The 13,411-nt window shown below is 34.0% G+C and overlaps 1 protein-coding gene across 5 annotated transcripts in view; it reads right to left on the bottom strand.

Moving 5' to 3' along the window:
- The window catches only part of LOC149807205 (uncharacterized), a 63,026-nt gene extending 50,338 nt beyond the window's left edge, over positions 1-12,688 (bottom strand). For 2 of the 5 annotated variants that reach the window (XM_089963483.1, XM_089963515.1), the window contains exons 1-3: positions 12,647-12,688; positions 8,080-8,179; positions 4,045-4,108 (exon numbers count right to left, since the gene is read on the bottom strand). In XM_089963483.1, coding sequence (XP_089819609.1) covers positions 4,045-4,108; positions 8,080-8,160 — 145 coding nt within the window. In that variant the 5' untranslated portion in view covers positions 8,161-8,179; positions 12,647-12,688. Of the gene's footprint in view, positions 1-4,044; positions 4,109-8,079; positions 8,180-10,609; positions 11,041-12,204; positions 12,435-12,646 lie in introns of those variants that run through there. The other 3 variants (XM_089963491.1, XM_089963498.1, XM_089963507.1) reach the window with 3 other exon arrangements.
- Between the last annotated feature and the right edge of the window lie 723 nt (positions 12,689-13,411).

Raw genomic sequence — 13,411 nt, 5'->3', positions numbered from 1 at the left:
AACATTTTTTGTTATAAATTCTCTATTCAAATTTTAAAATGATCATTTTGACAACAGCAAAATACAGAAAATGAAAGAATTTCCTTTAATTAATCAGAACCAGAAAAAGAAACATTTCTTGCTGCAACTGTTATTTATTTACTTCAAAAATGAGACAATGATCATAATTCAGGCTACATCCTAAAATCAAATCACCAAACAAATCCCTGGCTTTTTATTTAAAGTGTCTACTGGAACAAATCAAATTGTGTCTTAGTGTTTATTAAAAGAAATCTTAACAATTACGAAACTCAAAGGAAACAGCATATAGTGCACAAATGGGTTGCCCAATTCCTAAGGTTTCTCTTAATAACACAGAGTTTAACCTAAATTTACACTTTTCTCTGAGTCTTTGTCACCTATGCAATCGTGTAGCTGGGCTGGGGCATGGATAATGGAAATGCATTGTTGCTTAGTTGCCAAGGGAGTCTCGCACACATCTCACCTTCTGAGACGTTATGCCCAATGCATCATTCCATAGAAGCTCATAAAGAGAAGCAAATGCCTAACTAAGACAATATAGAATGCAAATCAGGACTGGGATATATTCTCAGGATGGGCTAAAGAGCTGTAAAATTGACACAAAAATTTTTTGTGTTGTAAATGTGTCTGATAAATATCCTGCTTGTTTGCCTCAAATATGTCTCCTGCACTGGAAATCCCATGAAAGAAATGATGAAAATTTGAATTCCCTGGTTTAGTTGTGGGACTGCTAGTATACAACAGGCTGGAATAAAGAATATGATGAAATGTTTTCTTGAAGAGACTGGTACACAGACAAATGAAAAAAAAGTCACAAATCAGCAGGCATAGTTGTGTTGTGTTGTGTACTACTTTTATTATGTCAGAGAAATTCTCAGACAAAATTGTTAAATGTAAAAGTAATTACACAAGTTGAACTGTGCACAAGTACCCAAAAGAACAGTTTTCTATATTAACATAGATAATATAATGACCTAGAACCACCATCGACAAATGAAGCAGACAGAAGGGATTGGAAACTCATACAGCTTCCTAGTGGTATGGTTGCTTTTGAAAATTCCTCTCTTTCTGGAGTAAATTTAATACTGAACTGTGAAAATGAAGATTTTGACAAGGAAAGATTGAAGAAATCCTTATATATATGTATTTAATAATTAAAAGGATTAATTAAAGAATATTCACTGGATTCAAAGATTTGTTTCCTGTTCTGAACACAACTGCAAGACAGGCATGCACACACACCATCTCTCATGCTCAAAATTTCTTATGAGTTTATCGTGTCTGTTATATTTCCTATGTGCAAATGGTAAGCTAGAACTTCATTTATTTTGGTGGAATGTGTACTACAAACTAAATACGTTCACATTATTGGTGATGATGTGAGCTTCTCTTCTTGGATATATACTCACCATAGAAGCTCTGAAAAGTTCTCTTAATAGCTAAGCAAGTCTCAGTGATTAAGAGTTGTTGTTGTTGTTGCTGTTGTTTTTGTAGGGTTTTACCCCATTGTTCAGCACACGATAGTACTAATGGTGGAGGAAGAACCCAGGAAAACCCCGGAAAGAACCACCGACCCATGAGAAGCTACTGGCAAGCTTTCTCACATACCCACATTGGCTGAATCCAAGACTCAAACCCACGAAGACAGAGGTGAGATGGCAGTGATCCGTAACAGACAGCGCTTTAGACCACTCAGCCACTTGGGGCCCCTGATTAAGAGTTAACAGCATAAATTATTCCTAATTATTATGCTTTAATATGCATAACCCATCATGACACAATGGACACGATGTAACCTTTGAACTTAAGACAACTGTGTAATTTTACAAATTCACTGCCACTTGAATCTGAACAACACTGCAAGATTTCTTTTACTGGTTTATCTCTTTTTTCATACTGTATTAATTTGCTGTTAATTGCAATCATATTATGGTTAATCTTGACAAATTAAACATATTTTTGCATTTATTCAGATGTATATCTAGAATGCAATTAACAATTACATAACTCACTTCTAGTTTTACTAGTCTGTAGTAGCTATTGCAAACTTTATCAGACAAAAAGCAATTTTCATCATACAGAAAATAAATTCAGAGTAAAGTTATCTTAACTGAACAGTCTTCATGCCATGATGATTTCTGTGAAATCTGGCCAAATTGTGCAATCTACAAGATAATGTCTAAATATCCATATATTTTTTTAGCAATGTCAGCCATATAGGTCAGTAGTTTCTAAATAGTTGTCTTATAGGTGTTTCTGTTTTTACCAACATCAGTCCTGTTTGACAGCAAATTTGCATCATTTGTTCTAACTTAAAAGGTCTGTTTGCCAGAATTCTTTTAATCAAACTGGGTCAAATTCTGTGGAGCTCTTTTGATAAGAAGTGTTTTCAGTAATGATGGCGAAACTGATGGGTGATCTGCCAAATTTGATAAAAATTCAAACACCTTTATGCCAGAATACCTGCTAAATTTGTACAAAATTCAAACATCTTTATGCCAGAATACCTGTCAAATTTGTACTTTTAATTTTTTACTCCACATGAGGCTTTAAACACAGTAGAATGTAAAATAGAGAGATGTAATTCCTTTCACAATACAATATAATCCTTCATTACCTAATATAGGTCATATAATTAATAAATATTATAGTCTCCTAAATTTATCCAATAAAACTAGCGTCAAATCACTTTTCAAAATTAAGCAAATTCTCGCTTATAGAAGACCCAAGAATTTGCAAGATTTTTTAATCAGAACTAAACAGACAGAAAATAAAAAAATACACTTTTCGTCATCTAAATGTAATAGACACCGGTGCTCTCAATGTGCAAACATAAGAGAAAGTACTTCTTTCAGTAGTGCTAATACAAAAGAGGTATTTGATCTACGCGATAACACTAACTGCATATCAACTGATGTGATTTATTTAATAACCTGTAAAAAATGTAGCATGCAATATGTTGGACAAACACTACAACAAGTTTCTAAGAGAATGAATAATCAACACTTTCATATAAAAAATTAGAGATCCTCAGTTTTCCTCTAATGTTTCAGCACACTTTAACACCAATAATCACTCTCTACTTGATTTTTCTTTCATGCCAATAGATTTTGTGCATGGTGACATGAATAGACTCATAAAAGAAACTTATTGGATTCATAAGTTAGATACTCTGTATCCTAATGGACTTAATGCTAATGCACTATATAAAATTGTATAATTTAAATTGATATATTGTATATCCTTTATAACAACATAATTATATGTATGACTGTTTGTCTCTAGTTTATTTTATTATTTTGTCAAATCTGTACAAAATTCAAATATCTTTATGCCAGAATACCTGGCAAATTTGTACAAAATTCAAACACCTTTATGCCAGAATACCTGCCAAATTTGTACAAAATTTAAACATCTTTATGCCAGAATACCTGTCAAATCTGAACAAAATTCAAACACCTTTATGCCAGAATACCTACCAAATATGAGGAATTTTTGTTCAGCATTAAGTTCTTTAAAGGACAGTACAATTGGATGGCATATTAGCATTATCTGTAGAAAACTGACAGTTCATCATGCCTTTGAGTGGGTTTTGAATAGCAGTTTAATATTTATTTTTAGTAACAGAGGATCAGTTTCATTTGTATACAATGTCTTCATGATGCTCTTTGAAATTTGGTCAAATTGTGTTCAGAAGTTTATAAGATGTTTAAAAGTTTTTCTATTTTTAGCAACTAGAGCCATATTTGCAAGCAGTTTTTGAGAAATCATCTTAAAACTTGTTGTATTTTTAATCCAGGATGATTTCAGTCAAAACTTAACAAAGTCTGAAAAGCCGTTTCTAGGAAGTCTTTTATGGCAAATCTGCTTCATTTGTGCAAACCCAAAAGGTCTTCAGACCAGAATGCAATCTACTAAGTTAGGTAAAACACTGAATTTGTTCATGGATGCATGACAGTTTAAATGACAAATAACACAGTGGATATAAGGTCACATCATAAGACACCTGAGCTAAAAACTCACCTTCATATAAAGGAAAGATTCGTCCTGGGAACCCTTTTTGACACGGTACCTTCAAATGGGCTATCTGTGGTATAGAAATATCTACAAGTCATTATTACATCAACAGGATAATTCAAACAATAGTGACGTAAATACTGATAAATAGAAAAGCATCGACAAACTAAGTTTAATTCAAACTACACGGCAATTTCTATCAAATTTTTACCATATGCTGTACAGATTGTTGTACTTCATTTTTACATTTATATGATAGGTTTGTCTTCATAATATTTTGTGCAATTCAATTTTAAATATTTTTCAAATTTACCTTTAATTAGTAACATAAAGCAACTATTGTGCCGAGGTTCCATAAAACACCACTACATACTTACATATATTGCAATTTAAATGTATCTAGTTTGTCAAAGAGAAAGGCGTTTAAAATATTTTAAACTACACAGCAATTTCTATTAAATTTTTACCATGTGCTTTACAGATTGTTGTACTTCATTTTTTACATTAATTTGATGGGTTTGTCTTTCATAATATTTTGTGTAATTCAATTTTAAATATTTTTCAAATTTACCTTTAATTGGTAACATAAAGCAACTATTGTGCTGAGGGTCCATAAAACACTACTACATACCTACATATATTGCAATTTAGAGGTATCTGGTTTGTCAAAGAGAAAGGCGTTTAAAAAAATTTTAACTACTGGGCAATTTCTATCAAGTTTTTTACCATATGCTGTACAGATTGTTGTACTTCATTTTTTACATTTATTTGATGTGTTTGTCTTTCATAATATTTTGTGTAATTCAATTTTAAATATTTTTCAAATTTACCTTTAATTGGTAACATAAAGCGACTATTGTGCAGAGGTTCTATAAAAAGACTACTACATGCCTACATACATTGCAATTTAAAGGTATCTGGTTTGTCAAAGAGAAAAGTGTTAAAAAAAACCCCACTGAAATATCCATCACCGCTCCGGTGGCCTAGTGGTTAGAGCATCCGCCTTGGAAGCGAGAGGTCGTGGGTCTGAAACCCGGCCAAGTCACACCAAAGACTTACAAAAATGGTACTAACAGCTGCCTCGCTAGACGCTCAGCATTAAGAGGTTAGTGTTAGAACTGGTCGGCCTGGTGTCAGAATAATGTGACTGGGTGGGACATCATACTACATTTCTGCAGCATGATGCCCCAGTGCTAGGCATTACTATAAACTGCCACACTGCAGACATCATAGCAATATGACTGAAAAATTGTTAAAGCTACGTTAAAAATCCTAAACACACACACAATCACACTGAAATATCCTATCCTACAATTGAAATTAAGCCAATATCAAAAGTGAGCCTGTCCTGAATGACAAGTCTCAAAGAAAAACCGCCTAATATACTGAATTTATATCTTATAGGCTTAGTTAATGACCACAGAAAGAAACTTAAAGCTTCAAAAGGAAATCATATCTGCCTTACAGTGAAAACCATATGGAGATGACTTACCCCTTAAGACAGAGATGGGCAAACTTTCCAGTGCAAGTGCCGCATACACAAATTTACACCTTGTCGTGGGCTGCATAGTTCATTAAGTAAAATAATTAATATTTGAAATAGCAAAACCAAAAGATTTTTCTAAATAACATCTAATTAATTTTCAGTTGTTAATATGTTGTTAATATTTGAAAACTTAAACTTAAACTTCAAAAGAAGCACATTTATTTGATAAACAGAGTAACATAAACAGAGTCAGTGCGAATGATGACTTGTTCCTTGGCCGCATGAAAACCCTTGGCGGGCCGCATGCCATAGTTTGCCCAACCCTGCCTTAAGAGGAGTATCAATTTTATTAACATGGCTGCCATATTGGATGTCATAACAGCAACATTTCATTTGAGACTAATTATATATTTCAAAGGTCTTTTGTGAAAACCCCATGCTGATCAGACCATCTGTTCAAGATTAGCAGCAGCAGCAACAGTAAGATTTTCAAGACAGTCACTGTAATGGCCATAAGCAGCATCTGTAGCATTTCATTAACTCATTCAGCCCCACCGCCGTTATCATTATCACTGCTGCTATGCCCCAGCAGCACTAAGCCATGTCTAGCTCCTTGTGCCCCAAGAGTTTTTACCTAATGGGAATATGTTGTAAAATTTTCAGCAATTATTCCAAATGAATTTTTCTACACAGTGATGTATCTTCCCCCCCATTTGTCCAAGTCTTTCACAACTTATTTATATACTATTTACATAATTATGTGCAACATTTTTAGAAATATCATGATCACTCCAATCTGCTAGATCTGCAAGAACTCTATCATCACTGCTATCAGCATCTTCTTCTTCTGACGATTCAATCTCAGAAACTTCTATGTCCGAATCTAAATATCGCAAAATATCCAGCTGCCGAACATACCTTGCTCAATATTTTTGAGATAAAACCAGTCACCAAAAATCACTCTTATGTCCGCCATCATTTACAATTTTTCATGAATAGAAAGTGTGTGGTGAAACTGCTCTCAATTAGTAACCCATGGTCTCTAAACAATTCAAATTTACACCAAAAAAAGTAAAATCATTTTTGATTGGTTTAATATTGGTCTGATTCGTGGAAAAAACACACTTGTAACCAATCAGAGATGTTGTATCTAACACACATACAACACGATTGGAGACGGGATTGGCCACTGTATGCAGTAAACAAACCACAACTACAGGCAGGATCAGCCATTGAATGCAGAAACCGGATCATGCGTACAGACGGATCAGAGCCAAATGAGTTAAGGACCAAGAAGGCCTTAGGATGAAAGTGTGTGTGTATGTGTAAAGTCACATAGCAACCCTCCAAGTAGTTTAGGAGGAGCAAAACAATAACAATCCACTACTAATGAGCAGATGACCACCCCAATCTATGACCTGTAAAGCTAAATATCTGATATGGTATCAATTAGAATTATGTGTGTGTGTGTGATCTGGATTTTTAATGCAGCTTTTTAAAAAATTCAGTTATATCGCTACGATGTCTGCATTGTGGCAGTTTATAGTGATGTCTAGTGCTGGGGCATAATGCCACAGACATGTAGCATCATGTCCCACCCAGTCACATTATCCTGAAACCAGTCCTAACACTAACCTCTTAATGCAACGCAGCTATTAGTACCATTTATATAGATTTTTTTGTATGACTCAGCCAGGGATCAAACCTACAACATCCGAGGCGCACATTCTAACCTCGTTTAGAATTAAAATGTTCCACATCGATGCTACACTGAAAAGTAAGAACTGACATTATCACATTTTTTAATACATATTAGCAATTTTAGATCCAATTAAACCATTTTCACAGTCTGTTTGAATTCTTTCTAACAAAAATGCTCGCGTCTAAAACCATCCGCTCATTCTAAGTTTTCTAGGGTATGATTATTCATACATGCAAAAATTAAAATGTCAAAATTAAATGGAGAAGTAAATTACATGGATAAATCTCCTTTCTTGGCTCTTCAGCAGCTTGCATACTGACTGGCATTTCAATAAAATAACTATTAAGACAGCAGTTAATGCATAAATGCTTATTTTACATGTATTCGGAGACAAATTTTAAGATCATAAGTATATATTATTGTTTAACACCAACTGGGCACAATCACAGGGGCTCATATCATTATTTACAATTTACATATAAATTTATACACGTGCTATATAACATGAAAATGGAGGATACAACTCTTCTCACATGACCTATTTAAGAATCAATGATGATATTTAAAGCAACAATTCGCACAGCATACTAAGCCAAATGGAATACTACCTTCTCATTGGCCAACAGAATGATCAACTTCACCTGAAGATAACATGATTTTCAGTGGACCAATTAGGTCTCACACCACCTGGCCATAATTGAATAGTAGCTATATGGGGTCAACCCAAAGGAAAGTTCACAAATGCAAAATGAATTGCACAACAACTTTACACAGAAAATCCCAAATATGTTTACATAAAGATTGTAACAGATCTCAAATTGAAAGATTTGTCAAGTAGGCAATAAAAACTTACAGGTTTATTATCTTGTTCCTCATCAGTTTCATCCTCCAGGTCATCCAGATTTATTGCCTGTGTCTGATCTAGATCTGCCATTTTCAGAATCTTCAAGTTTCTGCAAAATTATGTACAAATAAATACTGAGGCAAACAACTTTCACACAAGTCCCTGGAAGGTACTCTACTGGTTGAAAAGAATTACCAGGAATCAAAGGTCAGTTTCTTCTTTCGAATTGCTGTGTTGCAACTATCTGTGATATTCTTAAGGATAACGATATTATCAAAATGGCTGCTGTATGGCCATACTGGATTAAGATGGGCACCAATTTTTAAAATACAACTTGTGCATCTTTACATGAAAAAGGTACTTTAACCATATATTTCAGATTCACTTCAATGTCTTCTTTTTCTTATTTCTACCAAAACATTAGTCTATCTGAATATTTTATTATATCTCTTTTCAGAATTAACTGAATCTTGTGACTTGTTTACTTTTCTGTAAATGTAGATAGTGGTATGAATGGTAAGAAATCGAAAATAATGCCTTTCTCTTTCAACTTCATGTGTTTTTGTATTGTCCCTAAATATCTGCACTACAAGATATGAGTTTTTAAATTAATTCTACCTACAAACTGCAGAGACCCAGCTTTGTTGATGCATAACATGCTGGCAGATCTGTGTCTGTGCAGTTTGTTAGGCATACTCAGTATAACAACACAAACACTAATCTGCTAGCACATTATGCAATGGCAGATCAGGGTCTATGTTCTTGAAGATGGAGTCAACTTATAAGTGACTGACTGTACAAGAATTTAATGCTTTCAAAAGAGAGTTCTGCAGATCAACACACTATCGATTCATTTTTTAAAAATAGTTAACAACCTAAATCTACTATCTCCTGATTTTTCAAAATTTGATTCATTTAGCTTTTGAGAAGAAAATCAAATCATAATAAAACTAACAACAGCTACAGGAATGCTGAATAATGTTTCTTTCTGTAATAACTGTTTTCTATGTCATTTTCATGTTCCTGAAGACAAGGAGAGCACACAACTGGAATGGACTCATCAATAAGCAATTTTCCACTCTCTGGTATGTAGTCATACTTTCAATGTTAAACTTACAATGTATCCTTCTGAAGTCAATTGCTTCACCCACGTTCAGTCAATGGATAATCCAGTGCTGTTAGACGCTATTGGAAAGTGGATATTACAAATAAGGGAGGCAACTCATGAAATTCAACAAATGCCACTAGGTCAAAGCAATGAAATATCTGACCAATCTGCCAGTGTAGATAGGTTAAAATATCAGAACCTTGGCTGGTGAAGATATAGGTTAAAATATCAGAACCTTGGCTGGTGAAGATGGTGTTTAAATGTCTAGTCACTAAATGGTAACCTAATAATGGGTTCAAAGCAAACTGTACAAAATTTGAGACTTTGGTCTAATATTTCTCCCTTTATATAGATCACCAGCAACATTAAGCTGCCTCCTATCCTGACTTCTTTTGTACTTCATGTCTTTGCAAATGACTACAATGCAAAATGGTAAAGACTAATTTATGCATCGTTCAAATGTCATTCACAAAACAACGTAATAACTAGTTATCACAAATACAGAAAGTACCACTAATCACTCCTAATATCATATTACTTGTACAAAAAGTGTCAACTCTTTCCCGATACATGGCCTAGTTCACACACCATGAAATCCTAGGGAGAAAAGCACATGGATAGATATACATGCGTAAATATTACATTCAGTGTGATTGACCATGCTGCACTCAGTTTAACACTTGTGATTAGAAACAATCGTGACATCCAAAAGACTGGAATGAAGTACAATCTTGTAATGTATGCAACTACTTGTATATCTTACCCAGGCAGTTTGTAATTGTGTTTGTCATTTTCTTAAACTGAGTCACTCTTACTTTGAAGTTAGTGCCTTCTCACACACTAGTGGAAAAGCATACTATAACAATTCTCACTGCTACAAGCAAATTCAATATATATCCCATTTATGCAGACCTATAAAGTTTATTTAGGATAATTAGCTAGTAGCAAGAACTTTTAATTATCTTTAGACATATATTATGAACAAAACATTGATGATACACTTTGGCAGCTTACCACAATATTTAGAGAATTATGTACAGTGAAGAGATGAAAAGAAGTCAAATGTAAACAAGCAAATAAATCATCTTAATATATGTATTTCTGGATCCTTTTGGAATTCTCTTTGCTATTATCAGGACCAACAATAACTGTACTATCAACATTTAAAGTCTGACAGCTTTTGAGTTTTAGGGATGCGTGAAATATTACTCCCAGTCAATGGACCAAGTTGACAGGATAAAGACTAATATGGTAGCCCCCATAACATGGCATCATGGTGTTTGCCACGTGCACTTTACACAAGGCCAAGTACATATGAAAACTGTAACATTCGTTCATCTTGCTTAGCTGTCATGCAACATAATGATTAAAATGCAATAGTACACTAATATCTCAGCGACCCTGAGTGGCCAAGTAATCTAAAGCACTCACCATTAAGGATCACTGCCATCTCACTTGTCTGAGTGGGTTCGAGTCTTGGGTTCAGCCAATGTGGGTATATGTGAAAGCTTGCCAGTAGCATTTTGTGGGTCGGTGGTTCTTTCCAGGGTTTTCCTGGGTTCTTCCTCCACCATTTATAGTGGCTGCCATGTATATCCTTTTTTGTGCTGAAAAATGGTGTTAAACCCTAAAATAACATCTCATTGTCTGGATCTTTTGTGTGTAAAATGCAATACCAAATGGCCCTTTTTTATCTCATATACCTTTTCCGCAAAAACAATTGTACCTTAATATCTAAACGACCGTTATTTGATATTCCAATGTATAATTTTTCACTTATTACGTTATATTTGGCTGAACCACACCCACCCAGTCCTACAATGTAATACCTCGACACTGATATTTATGTTTTGGGCATCAGGGTCTTGCTGCCTAACTAACAGCAAAGCTGTGTAATGTGCTCTGATGTCGACTAAAATTGTAACGTCAAATTGTCAGGAATATCTCACACAACTGGCAACCAATAATGATGCTTTTCTACAAAGTAAAGTCATGTTATAGTCAGACTTTACTTGTTCTGAGACAGCTCCAGTGGCCTAGTGGTTAGAGCATCCGCCTCGGATGCAGGAGGTCGTGGGTTCGATCCCCGGCTGAGTCATACCAAAGACTTATAAAAATGGTACTAACAGCTGCCTCACTTGGCACTCAGCATTAAGAGGTTAGTGTTAGGACTGGTCGGCCTGGTGTCAGGATAATGTGGCTGGGTGGAACATTATGCTACATGTCTGCGGCATTATGCCCCAGTAATAGATATCACTAGAAACTGTCACAATACAGATATCATAGCGATATGACTGAAAAATTTTTAAAGCTACATTTTAAAAAAATCCAAATCCAAATTGAACAATAGAAAAATAACAATTACTAATGAGACAAGAATATAAAAGCAGACATCATAGCAATATTACTGAAAAATTGTTAAAGCTACGTTAAAAATCCAAATCACACACACACACTTATTTTGATGTCTTTTCTCTAATAAATTCAAATTCTTGAATTTAAACAAATTCAAATTATGTCAACGGCACATGAAAATGCGTCCATTTGATAATGTCAGATTTTGATTCCACCAGGATAAAAACAGTACAGTAAGTATATTAACTGCATATCAATTTGGGGAAGAGTGTTGATATGGGCTGCCAAGTGTGTGATATTCCGGAAACTTTGACTATAATAATAATAATAATAATGAGGACTTTTGTATGGCGCCTAATCTTTAGAAGCTCTAAGTGCTTTACAACATTAGACAACACCTATAACATAAAAAAACATATATAATGATATGATTACAAAAACAAACACCATGAAATTAGAAAACATATATAAAAATAACATGCTGAGAATATTTAAGGTAGGAAACATTATTAGGTCTCCAAGTCTATTCGTTCCGATGTCAACCGACATAGTAACACGCTATACAAGGCCGTTATTAAGGTAGTAAAACAAAAGCAGTAGTAAGCAGTACTACTATTAGCAGTATTAGGGTCGTAAGCAGTAAAACAAAAATAACATGTGCTATGTCTTACATTGTAGGACTACACAACCACCCTACCTATGAAGACTTCGCATTACCAATTGCTCTTAAGCAAAGATGAGAGGCCCAGTAAGTGTGAATGCTTCACACATTATTCTCTACTTGGCTGTCTGTTTTTTCGAATTAAAGAACGACCAACATGTTTCTTCCTCATCTTCTTAATCCATTTCTCTCCGTTAAGAAAAATAACATCTAAGAATTCTCACTCTCTTTCATTCGGGATCTTTCTAACTTGTACCTTAATTAGATTTTTGTTTATAAGATTTATGAAATGAGTTAGGTCTAAGAAATATTTAAGTGTAAGCTCCAATATTTTGAATAATTATATTAAACTTTTGAGTTAGAATGATCTGTAAAACAATAAAAATTGTGACTAGATTCATTTCAGATCTTGTCAGCTGATAAAACGCTAAATTCAATTGATATGTACACACATTTATTTTCGTCCTTCCTTTCCCTTCGCGCAAAATACTGGCACATGCGCTTTCAAATAGTTATGCTATAGTAGTGAATGTTGTCCGACACCGTACCGGAATAAACTTTATCCCGACGTCTATAACAAAAATTTTCACGAACATACCTATTTAGTCAGTTTAAACGTATTTCACTGGTAAGACTTGGCCTTCATTGTTTCGAGAACAGTTTTCAAAAGATTTTCAATTTTATCAATATTTTTGTATCGAATATGCCAAAGAGCACATAATCTCGCATGACATAACATATCACAGGCAATACCATTTATATATGGAATAAAGAACAACGGCCCTAAAATTGACATCTGCAACACAAGTTTGTATGTACACTAAAGAGCACATACTAATATTTCAGTCAAGATCCGTTTAAACTATTCAAATAGTGAATATCTTATTTAATTGGTTATTTATTTGTATAAAAGACTAATATTAAAATCTCGTTTGAAAGCTTTGGAAATATCACAGAAAACCACGTACATAATTCATTATCGTTTCGAGCTGTACAATTCGATGATAACATTGATAAACTGGTGAGTAATTGAATGACAGGGTTTGAAATGATCCTAAATGGTACTTGTTAAGCAAGTCGATTTAATAAAAAAATAATTATGTAAGCATTTGACCAGTTTCATAATTTTTCCAACATAACTCAAAAGTGACATTAGTCAGTAATTCTCTAAGCTAATGTAATAAATATATTGGCTTTCACACCACAGAAAATAATTT

This window comes from Sinohyriopsis cumingii, chromosome 1 (assembly GCF_028554795.1).
Source record: "Sinohyriopsis cumingii isolate HCF-2022 chromosome 1, ASM2855479v2, whole genome shotgun sequence".
NCBI lineage: Eukaryota > Metazoa > Mollusca > Bivalvia > Unionida > Unionidae > Sinohyriopsis > Sinohyriopsis cumingii.
This window is presented reverse-complemented; position numbering and strand designations above follow the sequence as displayed.